Genomic DNA, 20321 nt, shown 5'->3' on the forward strand with positions numbered 1-20321 from the left:
GAAGGCCGAGGTGTTTAATGCCTGCTTTGCTGCAGTCTTCACTAAACAGCTTAAATGATGACCAGATACTCAACAGAATTAATATTAACAAGGGGGAAGGAATGCAAGCCAAAATCGGGAAAGAACAGGTTAAGGAATCTTTAGTTAAGTTAAATGTATTCATGTCAGCACAGCCTGATGAAATTCATCCTAGGGCACTTATAGAAGTGGTTGACGCAATTTTGGAGCCATTAGCAATTATCTTTGAGAACACATGGACAACAGGTGAAGTCCCAGAGGGCAGGAGAAGGGCAAACATAGTACCTGTGGTTAAAACGGGGGACAAAGAGGACCTGAGAAATACACACCAGTCAGACTTACTTCAATCCCTGGAAAGATAATGGAACAAATTACTCAGCAATCAATTTGTAAGCTCCTAGGGGATAACGGAGTTAAAAGGAATAGCCAGCATAGAGCTGTCAAGAAGAAATCATGCCAGACCAACCTAATTGCCTTCTTAGACAGGGTTATGGCCTAGTGGAAGGGGGAAGCAGTAGACGTGATGTATCTTCACTTTTAGTTAGGCTTTTGACCCAGTCCCACATGACAGACATTCTCGTAAGCAAACTAGGGAAATGTGGTCTAGATGAAATTACTATATGGTGGGTGCACAACTGGTTGAAAGACTGTACGCAAAGAGTAGTTATCAATGGTACATTGTCAAAGTGGGAGGACATATCTAATGGGTTCATGCAGGAGTCAGTCCTGGGTTGGGTACTATTCAATAGTCTCATTAATGACTTGGATAATGGAGTTCAGAGGACGCTTATAAAATTTGCAGATGACATCAAGCTAGGAGGGGTTGCAAGCACTTTGGAGGCTAGGATTGGAATTTGAGACGACCTTGACAAATTGGAGAATTGGTCTGAAATCAACAGATGAAATTAAATAAAGACAGGTGCAAATTATTGCTCTTAGAAAGGGAAAAAATCAAATGCTCAACAACAAAGTGGGAAACAGGCAGGAAGGAAAGGATCTGGGAGTTATAGAGGATCACAAACTGAATATAAATCCACAATGTGATGCAGGTGTGAAAAAGGTTAATATCAGTCTGGGGTGTATTAACAGGAGTGTTGCATGTAAGCCACAGGAGGTAACTGTCCCGCTCTACTCAGCACTGGTGAGGCCTCAGCTGGAGTTCTGTGTCCTGTTCCAGGCATTGCACTTTAGGAAAGAAGGGGACAAACTGGAGAGAGTCCACAGGAGAACAACAGAATTAAAAAAGGTTTGGAAAACCTGACCTACAAGGAAAGGTTAAAACCTAGGCATGTTTAGTCTTGAGAAAAGATGACTGAAGGGGGACCTAAGAACAGTCTTCAAATGTGTTAAGGGGTGTTACAAAGAGGATGGTGATCATCTGTTCTCCTGTCCACTCAAGGTAGGACAAGAAGTAATGGGCTTAGTCAGCAGCCTGGGAGCTTTAGGCAATAGGGAAAACTTTTAGCTACGAGGGCAGTTGGGCTCTGGAACAGGTTTCCACAGGAGGTTGTGGAATCCCTGTCATTGGAGGTTTTAAGAACCAGTAGGACAAACACCTGCCAGGGATGGTCTAGGAGGTTTATGTGGCCTTGCCTTGGTGCAGGGGGGCTGGAATTCATGAAGACTTAAGGTCCCGTCCAGCCCGACATTTCTATGATTCTGTGGCCTGCAGGGATCCGCAAGGCCTGGGCTGAACGCATCCCCAAGCTAGCAGCTCTGCACAGACACGGCACAGCACAGAGGGACAGCCCCAGCCTGGGCTGAACACAGCTCTGCACAAGTGTGTAATGGGCACAGTGGAGGGACCAACTGCCGCACACTGGTCTGCCCCACCAGTCTAGACACGGTCAGTACCGACCTTGGCACTAGTCCAGAAAAGGCAGCCCAGCCTCCCGACTTCCATTCCGAGGGTACCAGACCCCCCCAACACCTGCTGTTCTAACAAACCCTCCTGACTCACGAGGGGAGGGGCAGCCTTCGGCGAGCTCAGCGCCCATCCTGCTCCAACAGGCTGGGATGGCAGCAGCAGTTTGCCACAGCCCTGTCCCCAGAGAGTCCTCTGCTATAGCCATTGAATGACACAGCCTCCTTGTGCCCCCGAGATCACCAGTGCACCTCCTGGTGGGGGAGCAGGAGGGGCCCGGGACCAGCCATTCTGCCAGGGAGCTCCCTCACTAGCACGCCAGCCCCCAGGACCACCTGAGCGAAGGGAGCCACTTGCCTTGGAGTCCCCGATGAGTGCGATGCCGATGGACAGCTTGCGTTTCATGCCCCCGGACAAGGCCTTTGACAGAGAGCAGCGCTTCTCCTCCAGGTTCAGCAGCCTCACGATACGGTCTATCTCCTCCGGGCACTTCAGCGAGGGGTAGCCCTTCAGCTGGCAGGCAAGACAAAAGAAGGGTTAACAGTTAAGAAAGCAAACCCAGCAGGGAGGAACCTGCCCCCTGCCCCATACTGACACAAGATATGAGGAAAGCCCCTATGCAAGGGGCCTTGTTCACTCAGCTCCTGGTGTAAGGACATGTCCCATGCTCCCTCTCTACCCATGCTTCTGCATTAACCAGGAACACAAAGTCAGGAGAAGGAGAAGAAGTTAACCACTGAGCTCCTGCCACAGAGTGAATTCTTTCCTGCAGCAACCCAGCCACCCCCCGCCCCCAGCGGGCTGGGAAATGGGACTGCGAGATGCCTCAGTGGGAGACCATCCTTAGAGCCGCTCCACTCTAAGATAAACTGGATGGAATAAGCTACTCAAACCAAAGACAGTGCTTCTGCAGGGTTTGCACCTGTTCAATCAAACCAGCTGCAAGCTGGCATGTAGATAACCCCAGTATGGATAGAAAATTAAAGGATAAACATTACTTTCTATTATTCGTATGAAAAGTATAACATCAGTGTTTAGTGCAGGGTGCACGCAGGAGTAACATGGCGCTACACTACTGACTGCAGCTGCTGTGCCCAGCCCAGAGCTTCAGGTCACCATTCTGCAGGCACAGCCGGACCCCCGGCCTCTTCCCTCCCAGGATGCCACACGTCCTCCGCTCACCGCAGAGTAGAAGTACAGGTGCTCCGCCACTGTCATGTTGTCAAACAGAACATCGTGCTGGGGACACAGACCCAGACTCCTTCGGATCAGAACCATGTCCTGGGAGATCTCATAGCCGCTGATGTAAGCCTGGCCGCTCGTGGGAGGATACAGACCTAGGAGGTGGCAATAACCACATGTGGGTAAGAGCAGTGAGGTGCCAGGGCCCAGTCTCCTCCCAGCCCGCACTGGAGAACCTCAGCTCCCAAGCCCTGTGGCTTCCCACACCCCTCACCCTAGGCTGACTAACCTTCACTTTAGCCACTGTGCTTCGAAGAACTGAATGGGGCTCCCCTTAGAGCCACTCTGTACCACCCCTTAATTAGTTTCTTCCCTTTACCCTGATGGAGCTGATTTCACAGAGCTCCCAGAATGGCCTGAGTAGTGAGAGAGATGGGTGGGGATGTGAACATGTCTGCCATGCAGCAGTGCACAGCACCTGCCACTACACCACTGTCCCACACTGCCTGAAATCCCCTTCAAAGTCAAAGGAAGTCTCGGTCCTGGCTTGGCTGCATAGCCTTGTTCAGCCAGCAAAGCGCTCTGCTGCAGGGAGAGGCACAACTCACTGCAGGGGCCAGGAATTCACCTCTCCCTTTGCACAATTGGCAGAGGTTCTGCTGTCCTCTGATACATCAGCTCTTGGCTGCTACAGGAGGCAGGATACCAGACTGGCTGAACCAATGGTCTGATCTGGCCTCGCAAGTCCTATGTCCCACACACTGCTGAGAGCCACATGAAGGTTGGGCCAACCTGCGGGATTCAGCCATCAAGCAAGAGAGCCTGATGAGATTCCCACATTTCATCTTCCGATCCTTGGGCCAGCAGAGGCAGCGTGCTAGGCCCCATGAGGAGGAGGTGGTACGGGCCATGTGTCACCCCACAGCTCCTTGAATTGTCAAGAGCCCTTCATTTCCAGATAGCCATTTGCTATGCAATAGCAATGGTCTATCGTTCTGTGGCATGCACCAAGGCGTTGCACAGGAAAACGAGGTGGTGTGTGGAAGCAGGGTGTTCAAAGGAACAGGCCAGGACAAAGTACAAAGCTCACCTATTTGTAACAGGACAGACACCGGAGAAGTGCACAGAACAACTTTTAGACTTCAAACAGGCTTTTGATAGCACTTAGCAGCAAGGGGCAAGGCAAGTTAGGAGAACGTATGGCACCCCAGAGAAACTGATCAAGCTGAGAGAAAACATCCACAGCAAGTTGCTGAGAGTGGTGAGAGTCGCCAAAAGGAGCTGATGGAGCGGTTCAGGATGACCATAGGAGGGAGAGAAGGGCCCATGCTAATCGGCAGGTTTGTTCCACTTGGTACTGGAAGCAGTATGGGCTGTAGCACTGAGAGAAGTCACGTTATATGGGAGGACAGAGAATAACGCACAGACAATATTGCTCCCCTCCCCCACCAGCACTGACCAAGGAAGATTTACAAAGAATAGCTGACAAGGCGACAGGGAAAGTAGAAAATTTGGACAGAAGATCAGCATGGAGAAGACAAATAATACGGCAACTGGAAGACAGAAGGAAAAAGGTAAAGATCAGAGAAAAAGGACTAGAACACGCGGGAAATCTTGTGTGCCTTGGAGGACTAGGCGTGGAGAATGGGAATTGTTACAAGGACACAAAAAGACTTGGACTAACGGCTACTGTATTCAGAAAACTGCAAGATCTGGAAGGCTAAAGACATTTTGATGAACAAGGAAATCGGCACGTATGCGATGACTGTCAGGCCGCCACTACCGTGTGGGTTGGAATGCTGGGGTCTGAGGAAAGCTGACGAACACGATTTTGTCTTCAGAAATGAACTGGCTGAGGGGAATGCTGAGAGCGTGGAGGCCCCAGAAAATTAAAAATGCAGTCATAAGAAAACGTAGAGGGCAAGAAATAACGCTGTTACAGAGAGTTCAAGAAAGACCACTGCGATCGTGCCGATGTGTCGCAGATGGACTTGAAACGGACACTGCGTAGCGTGATACATACCAGGGCGTAAAGGACTTGGAACAGAGGGAGACTGAGGATGCATTGGACAGACACAGTGAAGAATGACCCAAAACAAAAAGCTTTAAGGATGAACGAAACCGGTACGAGGTAGAAAGCAGTGAAAAGATTTCATTCGGCTGGCGGACGGGAACCAAAGAAGAGGAGGAGTAGACTGTGCTGCAGCAGTCACAGGATGCTGCTCTGGGGATGGATCAGACACCAGGAGACAGCCCAGGCACCTCAGCAGACGGTTATGGCTTCAGATGCTCCAAAGCAAGATACAACCCTGCACCAGGAAATGCGCTGTCACCTGAGCACTCTCAGCCGTATCCCCCGTGCTGCAGCGCGCCTGCCCCGAGATGGCCTGGGGTGTGGCGGCTGTACCTGTGAGCATGGACAGGGTGGTTGTCTTCCCGGCACCGTTGTGTCCCAGAAGGACAGTGATCTGCCCCTCATACATGTTCAGGGTCAAGTTCCTTACTGCCTCCTTGGTCTTGCTCCCCACTTTGAACACCTGCAGAAGCAGAGAGAGAAGCCGAGTGTTAGAAGGAAACACACATTCATCTCGCCCACCCATTGCACCCTTCATCCCACAGCACATACCACCTCCTGATGAGGCCACCTCATGTCTTGGGAGACCACCCCTAAGTGTGTCCAAGCAGAGCAATTTCAAATCTACAACATTATGCAGCCAGTGTATGCTGATCCCTCGAGTGGCTATATTAAAAAGTTGGGTTTCTCCATATGCATAGACAGATTGTTTTACCCCATTGCAAAAATGCTACCACCTATGGCGTGAGCCTTGGCTACTGTTTAACAATGCCCAGCAATACTCTACTCAGGAAGATGGCAGCCTATTGAAATGGGAGCTATGATTAGGCAGTTTTTAAAATATAAGAGAGGGCATTTCAGACCCCTGGGAAAGGACAGGTATGCCCCAAATTCCCTCCCCCCAAGCCCGTGTCACAACCACCAGCCTGTAGGCAGATGTCTTTTCAGCACCCATCAGTGCCACGCCATCAGCTACAGGGATCTGGTGTAGATCAACACTTCCTGTCCCTCCTCAGCACGTGTAGCCGGACAATCAGCAAGAGCCTGGGAAGCCAACCCAGTCCATTGTTTAAAAGCCCAAAGCCCGTGTAACGAGGGTGTTTACACAGCAGCTTGCACATCATGCACAAAGCTGGACGACGGGCGATCCCGGCCAAACACACAGTTCAAATTTCTGCATGGACAGTACAGAACAGGGTGTGGTTCCTAGGGTGGGGACGGTTTACCAGCAGGTGATTGCAAAAGGGGAGGAAAGGAGGAAGCTAGCTCAGTATTTGTTAATTGATGCGTCAGGCATAGGGGGAGCACGATGTCAGGAGAGGGCAAAAGGAAGGACTCAGTGCAACGGGATGCATGCCCACTAGGAGCTCAGTGCCCGTAGCTAGCATGGCAATAGCCCATCTCCATAGCAGCACAGGACCCACTGAATACCAGGAGGGGTTTTTTGCATGCACGGCTGTTGCAGCTACACCCCAGCCTTCATGCTCTTTTTTGACAGAGGAGTTGTGTGCAGCCCTGTACTCTGTTGCTCCAGGTAGGGGAAGGGAATGAGTCTGAAGCACCAGGAGCCCCGCTGAGGTCTTCCAGGGACTCCGGTCTTCAGAGCATTGTAACAAACCCTTTAGTCCAGGGGATCTCAAACTCAAATGACCACGAGGGCCATATGAGGACTAGTACATTGGCCCGAGGGCCGCACCACTGACCACCCCCCCGCCCACTGCCACTGCCCCGGCCCCGCCCCACTCCTTTCCCACCTCTTCCCTGCCCCCATTTCAACCCCTTCCCTGAAATCTCCACCCCAACTCCACCCCCTCTCTGCCCCCAGGGGGTACAGGAAGGGTACAGGGTGCAGCAGGGGGCTCAGGGCAGGGGGTTCGGCTGCAGGAGGGGTTCGGGGGGGCGGGTCTGGCCCAGCATGCACTGGGGGCAGGACAGGCTCCCTGCCTGCCTGCCCTGCCCCCATGCCGCTCCCGGAAGCGGCCGGGACCTGGGGGGGCACAGGGGTCTGTGTATTGCCCTGGCTGCTCCTCCCGGTACCTCCTCCAAAGCGCCCATTGGTGGCCGATGGGAGCTTCGGGGAGGTACCTGGAGGAGTGGCCAGGGCAACACACAGCCCCCTGTGCCCCTCCCGCCCCAGGTCCTGGCCGCTGCCCCCAGTGCATGCAGGGCCAGAGCCACTCTAGGTAAATGCTGGGGGGGGGGTGCCACGGGGAGCTGGGGGGCTGCAGAAAATAACCCTGCGGGCCGCGTGTTTGAGACCCCTGCTTTAGTCATTTCGTGCAATCCCCATGGCTCGTGAAAGTGACAGACTCCAAATACTTAGCCCTGGTCTATACGTAAAATGTAGATCAACCGAGGTATATCACTCAGGGGTGTGAATTAAGTGCTGTAGTTAACCTAAACTAACTCCCAATCTAGCCACAGCCAGGTCGATGAACGAATTCTTCCACCAACCTAGCCACTGCTGCCTGGGGAGGTGGGTTACCGACACGAATGGAAAAACCCCTTCCATCGGCAAAGGAAGCATCTACTCTACAGTGCTTTCGCCCATAGTGCAGATATATCCCTAGCGGCTGCTGCGGGGGGCGAGGGGGAAGGGAGGGAAAGAGAGCCGAGTCACCCCACCCTGAGCATTGCCACTTGCTATTCCTGTCTGAAATTGCATGACCCATGCCAGCACGGATCTATGTGGTGCTTGACTCTTCCTGCTGGTGGGATCTCTACTGCTTGCTCCAAAAGACCTGCAACGTGTTGCTGTCAGATTGTCCCTGCTTGCTGGGCAGGGGCTGGTCTGGGGGACTTTACCTTGGAAAGGTGCTTTATTTTGATCCCTGACACCAGATCGGCAGGCTCTTCCTCAATGTACTGGCTTTTCAGTGCCTTCTCCGGGTCCTCCTCTTCCTCCTTCTCTTTCCCCAGGATGGTTCTGGGAGTCCTGCACCAGTACGAGGGCTAAGAGGAGAGACAGAGAGAGAGGATAGCCCAGCTGCCACACAGCAACCTTCCCTCCCGCCAACCAGCATAGCCCAGATGGGATTTGGTCTGACACAGCTCACGCCGATACATCCCACACATGGAGCCGTACAGAGCACCGACAAAGAGACACGTCCTATAGACACAATTCAGACAGGCTTTAGAAATACTCCCCCTTTCAAATCAGCACTTTGTGGGATCCGGCTAGGAATGGAGAGTCTCCAACACAACAGAAGCTGAGGGTGCCCAGCGCCTCCCAGGATCAGGTTCCTGGGCCATGAAATCCCCTCTCTCCCCACCCCATAGGGGAGCCCCCTGATTATCTCAAGACTCCCAGGGGAGCCTCAGACTCTACTGACAGCCGTTTCCAAAAGAAAAGGCATCAGGAGAATTAATTCACTCCTCCACTGATGCACTCCAGCTTCCAAGAAGACAGTTTTAGTGCTTTGTCATTAAAAAGTAGAGCACTGACAGTAGATCAAAAACTGGCTGAAAGCTCTTGCCCTTACATGCTGGTCCTTCTGCTTCTAGCCAGAAATCCTTCACTGACGCTACGCATCCTCATCATGTAGGTAGTCGTTCTCATAGCGCTCATCGTTATGGAGATGACAGCAGCACAAGGTCCCCAGGCACCACCCACCTAGCATGATATTGGCCAAGGAATGTACCAAGTGGGACACTGGCTCCCCAAGGCAGGGGGTTGGGCCAATGAGAGTGGAGGGGGGTAATCGGGACTGCTCAGAGGGCTGTCACCTACTCTTCAAATCTCCCACTGCCCCCATCCTCCCCGCCCACGCAGCATTTTCAAACGCATTAAGTGAAAGGAGCCATGAACTTCCACTATTCAGAGGCTGCAATCACTCTAATCATTGGGGGAGCCATGCTCTCAGGAGTGAGAGGGCCACTCATGTCTTAGCTGGAAGGAGGGGCCTGACTTCACTCCTGTATTTGGCTCTCCTGCCTGCTACACAATCCTCTGCCTGCCACACGAGTGGGCCTGACCCGTTCCATGCTGTAGGGGAAAGTGTCAAAAGTCATCGCATCAGGTTACTATTTCCTGATCTGAAGGGTCTTGGCACTCCCTGTGCTTTCCAGCAGTCTGCAGACCAACCTGCCAAGCAGAGAACTGGCTCCCGAGCCCCACACAGGTATCCTAGAGGAATGCGCTCGGCTCTGTGTGCTCCCACCTGCCCTACAGAGCCAGGCACTGAAATGAAAGCATGCTGGGATATGGATTTGGGGGCAAAAGAAAACACCACCGTGTGATGGCCCATGCTCGGTGGCCCTGTACCACTTGCTCTTGTATGGAGCTCAGTTTCTGCCAGGTTTCAAACCCTAAGATCTAGTCACTTACATGGCTGCTCTCTGAGCCTTAAGGCAGGTGTTTGGGGTGTGGTGGCATGACTCACAGCATCACATGTGCCAATAAACCCCAGCCCAAAGATCTGAAGCCAAGACCTGGAAAGTGCATTTCATTCTCAGTGCAAGGCTCTTCAGATAAGGCAGCACAGGGCTTTGGCTGTCAAGTATGGGGCACAGATGCTGAGACTAAGCCCAGAAGAGACCATTGCAATCGTTTTAGTCTGACCTCCTGTATAACACAGGGCAGAGTATTCCTATTTAAGCCCCGTTATACTAAACATGCAGGGTGTGAGAGCAGAATCCCTGCGTTTCATCTCAGACGTTGCCAGCGACGGAGCGCACAGTAGCGGTGCTCACCATCAAGAAGAAGTACCATGGCTGCGGCATGCCATACTCCCCTGGGAAGACGGCCTCCACGTACCAGGCCACCAGGCCATAGAGGACAGAGTCCAACAGCAGCATCCCCAGCACCTGTGCAAAGGTGAAGTTATCATCCACGCTGACTGGCTTCATGAGGTCCTGCCACTGAACGCCGGTCCCTGAAAACACATAAGATGGCGTTTGCATCTGCCAACGTGCAGCTACAGTCAGTAACACATAGTAACACCTCACCCGCAGGCTGGGAGAATATACACAGTGGTGCACGTTCCCCGGGACTGTGAAATAAGGTATCACAATACAAGTTGGCTGCTAGCACACTGTGCACGCATTTATGGCAGGCAGGGGGATAGAAAACACATCTGAAAGCAAGACACGATAAATATGTTTAGCACATGCCTGTAACTTATTGTCTGGATTTAATTTACAAAAATCTGCAAAAATGTGTTGGCTAAATACCCAAGTTACTACATAACCTTTTTCTCAGCAGCCTTGTTCTATTCCCACCCCCAAGTATGGCTTCAAAAACTCCACCTGCACTAGGAATCAAATCATTGCTAAAAACATTATTCTAGAACAGGACCCCCGAGCTGGCAAAGAAAACATTCAGTGCTAGTGTAGATCAGTCCACCCAGCCTCAGTGCCGTGTCCACACTGAAGACATGTACCATTTGGTCTGCCTAACACGCTTGTAAAACCCCTTGTGTCCCCTTAGGAGTGCTTTGAACAGCATCCCTGCCAAATACCGCTTGGGTTAGTGTAATCTTCATGTCAGTCTGCACCATTTCCCATCTGGGCTCCCACATGGCCTCCACTGTAGTGTCTAAGCACCTCTCATACATTAGAAATTATAGCCCATGGCACCCTTGCCAGGTACAAATGTACAGTCAATCCCCATGTTACAGATGGGGAACCGAGGCACAGATAGGGAAAGTGAAGGAGCTGAACTCAGATCTCCTGATTCCCAAATGGGGCCCTTGATCACAAACCATCCACCCTCTTTTGCACCTTCTGACACTGTACCAAGGAGAGTGATTTGTGTCTTCTCCCCTAAAAATACTACCCATGTCTCAATCTCCCGCTTAGTGTCATCAATTCGCAAAGAGACAGACTGCTTATTAACATGGAAATAAGCAGGGGAAAGATGATCTGGATGCAATTAATGTCAGAAATTACATTCCGCAGAGTAGTATTAACTTTGTAATTAACAAAAGCAAAACCACAGAAGAATCCTAGCTTTGCTGGCCAGATCCAATTTGGACATGAGGTGCTTCCAACAAACTGAAGGCAGCTCCTTCAGAGAGGTATCAGTTATCCAGAACCTCGAAGCCAGTAAGTGTGTGCATTGACAGATCCCCTCCTTTGGATTAGCAAGCCAAGAACTGACTCCTGCTCTCACTTATGCCAATGGCAAGACTCCTTCAATGGTACAGGATCAGAGTCAAGTCTCACGGTTCAAAAAAGGAGGCCAGATTAGAGCCTGACTTTTCAGTCTGGCATCAGAGTGCTTAACATCCCCAGTCCTGGAACTCTACAGCTCAGGGCACGTCTCCAGGCTAACTTCCGGGTGCTTGGCTTCCCCAGCTGGGCCTGCACATTACTACAGCAGTGAGAGAGAGAAAAATCACTCACCTTTTCCTTCAAACATGCCTATCAGCTGTGCCCCCATGGCCATGGCAACATTGGAGATGAGACAGGACGACAGTTTCTGACTGTGGGACATCAGGTCGTAGCGAGGCGAAATAAAGAAGTAGGGGATATAGGAGAAAAAGTACAGGAAACCCCCAGCGGCAGCTGCCACATTTGCTGCAAGTGCAGAGAAGGGGGGGAAAAAAGAAAACAAATGTTCAACAGTGTAGTGACAAACACAAATGGATACTGACACTGCACACTTCTCTAGAGCTTCCATCCAAGTAGATTTAAGTACTTGGCAAAGGCGGGTGTTATCTCCATGACGACAATGGGGAAACAGGCACACAGCGATTGAATGATTGGCCCAGGCCACACAGTAGGTCAGAGGCTGAGTTGGGACTAGAGGAGAGTCTCCCAACTTCTCTGCACTAACTATCATAGAAGATTAGGATTGGAAGAAACCTCGAGGGCATCTAGTCCAACCCCTTGCTCAAAGCAGGACCAACACCAACTAAATCATCCCAGCCAGGGCTATGTCAAGCCGGGCCTTAAAAATCTCTAAGGATGGAGATTCCACCACCTCCCTAGGTAACCCATTCCAGTGCTTCACCACCCTCCTCGTGAAATAGTGTTTCCTAATATCCAACCTAGACCTCCCCCACTGCAACTTGAGACCATTGCTCCTTGTTCGGTCATCTCCCAACACTGAGAACAGCCAAGCTCCATCCTCTTTGGAACCCCCTTCAGGTAGTTGAAGGCTGCTATCAAATCCCCCCTCACTCTTCTCTTTTGCAGACTAAACACGCCCAGTTCCCTCAGCCGCTCCTCGTAAGTCATGTGCCCCAGCCCCCTAGTCATTTTCATTGCCCTCCGCTGGACTCTCTCCAATTTGTCCACATCCGTTCTATAGTGGGGGGACCAAAACTGGACGCAATACTCCAGATGTGGCCTCACCAGTGCCGAATAGAGGGGAATAATCACTTCCCTCGATCTGCTGGCAGTGCTCCTACTAATGCAGCCCAATAGGCCGTTGGCCATCTTGACAACAAGGGCACACTGTTGACTCATACCCAGCTTCTCATCCACTGTAATCCCCAGACCCTTTTCTGCAGAACTGCTGCTTAGCCAGTCGGTCCCCAGCCTTTAGCGGTACATGGGATTCTTCCATCCTAAGTGCAGACTCTGCATTGTCCTTGTTGAACCTCAGATTTCTTTTGGCCCAATCCTCTAATTTGTCTAGGTCACTCTGGACCCTATCCCTCCGCTCCAGCGTATCTACCACTCCTCCCAGCTTAGTGTCATCTGCGAACTTGCTGAGGGTGCAATCCACACCATCCTCCAGATCGTGAATATCGGGCTGCACCATGCCGTTTCAGCAGGCTCTGGGAGATCTTACGGCATGTGCTGGCCCAGTTTGGAAAGGTTTGGCATATAAACTTCCCATGCACCACAGCTTTTAATAATAGTGGTGAAAGGGGATGTGCATTGACAGCCCTTACTGAGCATCAAACCAGACAGCCCAAGTGACTGCACGCCCCATGCACAGCCTACCAGTAATGAGAACATGCTTTGGAGCCCTTCCCAGCATCCTACCATACAGAGTACGGCAGCCAAGGACACCTGCAGCCTCCCAAACTGAAGCCACTGCTCAGTGCTCATCTGCGGAGGAGAGCAGGCTTGGTTTTGTAAGTCACACCAGGAGACAGAAGAAACCAAACCCTTCCTCCACCAGATGAGTCCTGCCCTTACCAGGTGGGAGGAGCATCAGCAATTCAACACACAGACCCTTCCCATTCGAAAGAGGGATGTTTACAAGCCACGACACTGACACAGATCCCATAGGGAAAAGCTTCTCCTACTGGGTTGTTTCAGAACAAACTGCTCCCTGGGTCTCCTGTGGAAAACTGCTGGAGGGGCTGATGGAATATTTGCCTGAATTCTTCACCCAGCACAAAAATCCAGAGCAACAGCTTCTCTAGCCTGGCTAGAAGTCACCTTCCCACTTGGATTGTTCCCTATACAACAGGAATAAGAGCCATTAGGAGACCAAACAATGGACAAGTGAGACCAGCAGGTATTTCCATTGCAGTTATTGGCCTGGAGGAATGCACCTGCTCTGCTGGTTTTATGGCACACTGCTCATCCCTCTGTCCCCAGCGCGCTCGTGCTTAATGCCCAGTGCCAAACGGACAACTGCGCAAAGGTCCCACAACAATCAAACCTTCAGATGGCTCCCCTGGTAGAGCATCAAACTCTCTGTAAAGCACGGGCCACAACAGTCCTACACAAATAAAGCTTGCTGCCTTCCAAGGCTGGAGGCACTAGGTTAGAGGCGGGATTTCATTCCTTTAGTCACTAGCCAGGGGCCACCCAAGTTCCATTCGGGAGGATACCAGGAAAAAGCCAGGAATTCTAGTCAAATCCCCTGCCCACTCACAAGCAACCAACAGCCCTTTGCTGAGGAAGAGGGGCAAGTCACCCCTTGTTTCCCCACAAAGTGCCCACACAGCAAGGGGCATTCAGAGGAGCTAGCCCAACACTGTGATATTTAGCCCCAAAGAACAATCAGTGCTCATGAGTGCTGTCGAAACTAGTCCAGCCCCTGCCCCTTCCACCACATGGTGAAGAGAAACTGCAAAGATGGAGCTGTGGGGCTCTGTATTTATTGGCTCTCAGTGGCTCCTATAGCAAATCTGCTCTGTTTATAAGTAACAACTTGGCTCTGCAAGGTCCATAGGATCTGAGAGTCAAGCTGGGCTCTTTCCTTCGCACACATCCCCACTGGTAATAAAGGTTCCGCAGGACAAAACCCCTTAGTGACACCTATGCAGCTCCCTGCCACTTGGTATATCATTCTGTTGATCATTCTCAAGGCAGATCAGACTCTAGGTGACTCTCCCAGAGATGGTCTGGCTCTGCTGGGCTAATGGGAAGATCTTAGCAAAGTCGGCAGCTAGGATCCACACGGGGAGAGGATACGGTGCCATTTCTATATGGGTGTCCATGTTCCAGAGCCAAAGCAGCCTCTCTGACAAAGAGCATGAAAGGTTAACAGTATGGGCTCACCTCTGGAGAAGAAGGTGCTGACCATGAAGCTGAAGGAGATGGAGGAGATGGAGAAGACCACCAGGAAGGTGAACACCAGGGTTGGGTCACTGTTGGTGAGTACCGCCCCCTGCTGGCTTACCTACAAACAAAATCCAGGTCATGAGTACTGTTACCCACATGGACACATCTTGCCTGGGAACTGGGACCTGCAATCCTCATGGTGCAGATGGAGGCACAGAATGGGCTCAGTGGTCAAGAGAGATAAAGAAACTGTGTTAAAGATACCAAAAAGAGCTTTCTACCCTACAGTCTGTACCACTGCACTGAGCATGAATTATAAGCTGTGATTATCCTAGTGTAGACCAGGCTCTAACGAAGAGTGGCCTTTATGCCCCCAACACTTCAAGGACTCCTGTAGGCTAACCACTGGAATGGCCAGACTGGATCAGACCCGTGGTCCCTCCAGTACAGCACCCATGTTTCTGACCGGCCAGCACCAGCTGCTCCAGCGGAAGGCACAGGAAACCCTTCCCCAGCAGTTCTGGGATAGCCTGCCCATGAGGGAAGTTCCCTCCCATTGGTTAAGGCTGCATACAACCTGAAGCAGGAGGGTTTAGATCACTTCAAAAACCCTGCGTGATTTAATCCTTTAATAATCAGATGTTCCTGCTAACCATACGAACGTCCCATCCCTTTCTGAATCCTGCTAAGCTGTTGGCCTCAATGATACCCTGTGGCATATCACAAGCTGTATGAAAAGCAAGCTATGCTGTCTGCAGAGGGGGATTCAAACATTTACAAAATCGAATGCAGCAAAGGCCCAGCCTGAAGTAGCAAAATGAACTTCCCCATTCCGAGAAGGGGCAGGCACCCCCCTTACCAGCAATATTGACTTCGAAGTCTTACCCCACAGCTGCCCCTTTCCCCCTGGTTTGGGATAGTGAAGAGAAAAGCTGCCTGGATCGAAGGAGTGGAGAGCAGTGGGGAAATATAATTCAGCAGCATCTTTGAGTCAAAGGGCCTAGGACAGCACCCTCCCCCTACAATCTAAAGCCACCTGAAGATGTCTGTCCATGCAAGAAAGCTACCAGCTCCCCCACCGCCATCCCCAGGGTGGTTCTGACATATACCTTGGAAGCCTGAGCCAGGACACTCACCTTGACACAGAAAAGCACCGTGACGAAGAAGATGGACACCAGGAGGAAGAGGAAGAACATGAGGAACCAGGCGCTCCAGTGCAGCCAGTTACTGAGGCCCATCATTCGCATGTACTCCTGTGGGAGGCCAACACAAGCTGCGCATTACCCTGTGCCGTGGCAGCCAGCCACTGGCAGGCAGGCAGGCAGGCAGACAGCTGCCTGCTGAGAGCACCACGATTGGATTTTCCATAGTGGGACAGAAAGAGGCAGCTGATGAGAACCGGGCACCATGTGCTAGAACCAGGCCCAATGTGGACAAGCACCGTGCAGCTGTCACCCATGTGCAGTTCTATTTCAAATCCTAGCCTGTCTCTGAACAACCACCACCAGTGACTCTGGATGACACAGGGGTCACGCTGGGGTGGCAAGAAGAGCAAGGTTCCCCTGGAGCACTGGGTGGAGACCCAAACCCATTTGGATAGAGGATAAGGCCAGAAGGGACCATACAATTATCTGGTCTGACCTCCTGCACAACCCAAGAAAAATCTCACCAACCAAAGAGGAACTGAACCCTGGACCCTAAGAGTAACAATCTGATGCTCTAGTGACTGAGTTACCTGAGCTCATGGTTGCCTAGACACCAGTCTCTTGATATGAAACAATGCATCGTGCCCAGACGCTTAAAGGACTCCCCCCCGCAACAAACCTCACTATGCCCCCAAGCCACCAGAACTCACAACTGTTTCCATCTCCTCCAGAACCACACTTTAGGCATCAGACTCAGACGCAAGACAGCAACCCGCCTGCCACTGCCACCAGATCTAAGAGCCTCGCCAAACAGACAAAGATGCACGGTAAGGCGGCAGAGCTGAATTCCTGCAGCAGGATCAGCTACCTTCCTCCTTGGAATTCACTAGCCCTCCACAAACCTGCTTTCCTAGCAAGAGTGGGATTTTGTTTACAATTCAGCAGCTTAAAACCTTTAGAACGTATCTGGCATGGGTAAGCAAAGCAGTTAATGCAGAGTTATCTGTGCCTGTGCTTAGAGACCGAGCCCAAACTGATCACAGGCTTTTTAATCCTTCCGATGAGATTGCACTGCATGAAGCTAAGCAAGGCTCTTGCCATTAGTTGTTTTTCCTCCAGGGCTATTTTTTGACGTCTCCTTTTGCACACCATTTTCCACCCACTCCCTCGCTTCCCCATCCCTCTCCTCTCCCTTGTTCCACCAGACTCCAGCTCAGGTGGAGTGCTCAGGTCTCCCTCCACAGCCCAGGACAGCATCCTTTCCCCTTGTGTTCTCCTCACAGCTGGCTACCAGGGGCACAGACAAGCAGCCTCCTCCAAGGTGCAGGGCCAGGCTGCTGGGGCAAGCTGGCCAGCAGAGCAGAGCGACCTTGCCGGCTCACCTTCCCAATACGCTCCCCTCCCACCGCACGGGAACAGCAGGTGACCACTCAAGCGCCATTCTGTCTTGGAAGCCACGGTGCTGATCTCCCCCAGACTCGAACGCTCTGGCAACAGCGCACAGTGTCACTGCCGCAGCAGCAGCTCAGCCTGCCAGGAAGCCAACAGTGCCCTGGCCATCTGCCTGGCGTTTACCTTCAACTTTTTCTCCTTCTCGTGCACAACGGCACGGACGATGTTGAGCGAGGTATAAGTGAAGCTCAGCATGAGCAGCAGGGGCAGCTGGTTCTGGATGGCCAGTAGGAAGAGGTCATTGACGTATGGGGGGTAGGGGAAGCGCCGAACGGTCACAGTGACCCCCTCCAGCAGGCGGGTGGTAGAGGTGTTGGCATGGTATTGCATGATGGCTCTGTCCACAGCATGCTGCACGGCCAGGAACCCTTCCCGGATGTAACCTGTGAGGAAGCACAGGGCGACGAGTGAGAGGCACTGCAGGAATGGGGCAGCCGGCTGCCCCAATAGGTGAATGCTTCCTGCCGGCAAATGGGTGCGCACTGTGTTATTTGTATTAGCATAATGACTGGGGGCCCAGACATGGAACTGGACCTGACGGTGCTAGGTGCTGTACAAACACACAACCTGCCCCAAAGAGCTTACACTCTAAACCAGGGGTGGGCAAACTACGGCTGGAGCACCGGAGGGGTGGCCAGCCAGCCGTTTTAAGCCAGCCCTTGAGCTCCCGCTGGGGAGCGGGGCTTGCCCTGCTCTGGCTCTCCAGCCGGGGAGCAGGGTAGGGGGCCGCTCCACACAGCTTGTGGAAGCAGCCGCATGGCCCCGCTCCGGTGCTCCAGCCAGGGAGCAGGGTCGGGTGCAGCTCCCGGAAGCCGTGGCACGGCCCCCCTCCAGTGCTCCAGCTGGGAAGCAGGGCTGGGGGCTGCTCCACATGGAGCCTTCCCCCATGCCCCAATCCCCTGCCCTGATCCTCCTCCCACCCTTGGAACCCCTCGCTCCAAGCCCGGAGCATCCTCCTGCACCGCAAACCCCTCATCCCCAGCCCCACCCCAAAGCCCACACCCCCAGTCACAGCCTGCACCCCTTCCCGCGCCCCAATCCCCTGCCCCAGCCCTGATCCCCCTCCCGCCCTCCGAACCCTTCGGTCCCAGCCCAAAGCACCCTCCTATTCCCCAAATTCCTCATCCCCAGCCCCACCCCAGAGTCCACATCCCCAGCTGAGTTTTTACTTCTTTCGATCTTAAAGGTTTTCTGTTGACCTCAGGGCACTAGTCGGAGACTCAGGAGACCCAGGTTTGATTCCTCACCCTGGATGACCCTGACCACCACTAAACTTCTCCAGGCCTCCATTCCCCATCTGTACAAAATGGGGATAATAGCACTGTCCTGCCTCACAGGAAAAATACATTAAAGATTGCCAGCCGCTTAGCTACTGCAGTGATGGGAAACATGTGAGCATCTTAGACAGGCTCTGCAGGACGAAGGACAGCAAAGAGGTAGAGATAAACCCCATGCCGTTTCTGCCGCTGCCCAATGGAAACAAAAGGGTGACTGAGGTGAAACTGGCTGGTAGAGGGACTAATTGATGCTAATTGGAACCCTGTCTGGAGAACGCTGCCTCCTTATGAAGCATAATGTGTCAGTGGACATACAGCCACTCCGTGCTGTGGAGCTCACAGTGCCCTCTTCCCAGCGTCAAAGTAACATACAAACCATTAGTTTGCTGAAGAGTTATCAGTGCAAAACCAAGTGAACACACACACACACACACAGAGCCTTTAAGAAATGGCACTGATGGGCTCTGTAGGGAACTACACCCACATTCTCTGCCCCACTTGCAGGGACAGAAGCCACGGCCTTGTGGACGGAAGGAGAGTGCCCCGACTCAGCCTGGCTAGTGATTTCAGGGGGAGAAGGACTGCTCCGAAAATTAGCTTTCATGCAGCTCCAGCTAACAGCATTTCATTACAGCTCTCGACGTGCCTCTGCACAGCCCAGAGAGTTGGCCCCCAGGCGAGATACTGGAAAGCATTTACTTTTTGCTATCCTTGTGGTTTTAGCTGCAAGAGGCAGCATGGAAATCAGAGAGGAGCAAATGTAGCCAAGCTGGGGATACAGAACTCTCCCAGCACTGCACCACAACCACACATGGCACATTAAAGCGCTGCTGTGGCAGCACTTTAGTGTTGCCAGCGTAAACTAGCCCTTACTGAACATCAACATAAATGGTCCAGTGAGCTTCTTGGCCAGCTCTTTTAAAACTCTTGGATGCAAGTTACCTGGGCCTGCTGATTTAAAAATGTCTAACTTTAGTAGATGTTTTGTTTTATACTTTGTGGTTCAATAGTCTGCAAGCCAGGGAGACTGTCCTCTCTAAAATAACCCAACTAGCCTCAAATACCTCATGCCTTTTCAGTACCTCTGCTCTAGTAAACTGGAACCACCTGGCAAATGTGCCGTCAGCGATCATCATGCGCTGGCAGACAAGCAGCTGGATGCAGACATTCCCTTATTCTCTGTAACAAGGGGCTGTAAGTTTTATTCCCTGGCTCAGACCTGGTAGGAGGAGATTTGGGCCTCTGATATACACAGGTGATTTCTGAGGCAAGGGGGTGACCAGATGTGCTGTGCTGCTCGGCACAATGGCTTCACTGTGCTCGTTCCATTTCTGTTTCCCTCTTGCTACACCACTGTACCTGCCATGTCTTGTACCTACACAGGTATGTGCCCCTCCCTAGTATGATGTATGTTGAAAGAGAATCACAGCTTTGTCCATCATCACTGTGATAGTCTCTCCGTGCTGTTTCAGTGGTTTAACTCCACAACTGACTTAAAGTGGGGAGGTCAGCAACTCTTCTGGCGGTCCGCATAATAACAGTCCACGCTTTCCCAATGGAACTGGTGGGAGCTGTGCCTCTGCCGAGAACCAAATTGCAACGTGTGCAGCAATTCAGCCCAGCTCCCATCTTCGGGCAAGTTCAGTATCCCAAGCTTGGCTTTATTTGCTCCTCTCTGATTTCCACGCTGCCTCTCGCAGCCAAAACCACAAGGGTAGCGAAAAGTAAAGGCTTTCCAGTATCTCGCCTAGGGGCCAAAGCTCTGAGTGAGAAAGTTGCAGCTCTGTTAATTGCCAGTGCAGACAAGACCTTAGTCTTGGAACACAGAGAAAGTTCCAGAACATTGCAAAAAAGCTATTGTGCCAGTACTTAAAAAGGATAAACGGGACAACCCA

At 52.0% G+C, this 20321-nt stretch overlaps 1 protein-coding gene across 1 annotated transcript in view; it reads right to left on the reverse strand.

Moving 5' to 3' along the window:
• ABCA3 (ATP binding cassette subfamily A member 3) overlaps positions 1 to 20321 on the reverse strand; it is a 91148-nt gene that overhangs the window by 31416 nt on the left and 39411 nt on the right. Inside the window, exons 6-14 of the mRNA XM_084642300.1 lie at positions 17273 to 17532; positions 15689 to 15805; positions 14550 to 14670; positions 11484 to 11657; positions 9831 to 10012; positions 7944 to 8090; positions 5472 to 5601; positions 3065 to 3219; positions 2240 to 2395 (exon numbers count right to left, since the gene is read on the reverse strand). Of these exons, the coding sequence (XP_084498426.1) occupies positions 2240 to 2395; positions 3065 to 3219; positions 5472 to 5601; positions 7944 to 8090; positions 9831 to 10012; positions 11484 to 11657; positions 14550 to 14670; positions 15689 to 15805; positions 17273 to 17532 (1442 nt within the window). The remainder of the gene's footprint in view (positions 1 to 2239; positions 2396 to 3064; positions 3220 to 5471; positions 5602 to 7943; positions 8091 to 9830; positions 10013 to 11483; positions 11658 to 14549; positions 14671 to 15688; positions 15806 to 17272; positions 17533 to 20321) is intronic.

Source organism: Lepidochelys olivacea (assembly GCF_965140295.1).
Source record: "Lepidochelys olivacea isolate rLepOli2 genome assembly, chromosome: 10".
NCBI lineage: Eukaryota > Metazoa > Chordata > Testudines > Cheloniidae > Lepidochelys > Lepidochelys olivacea.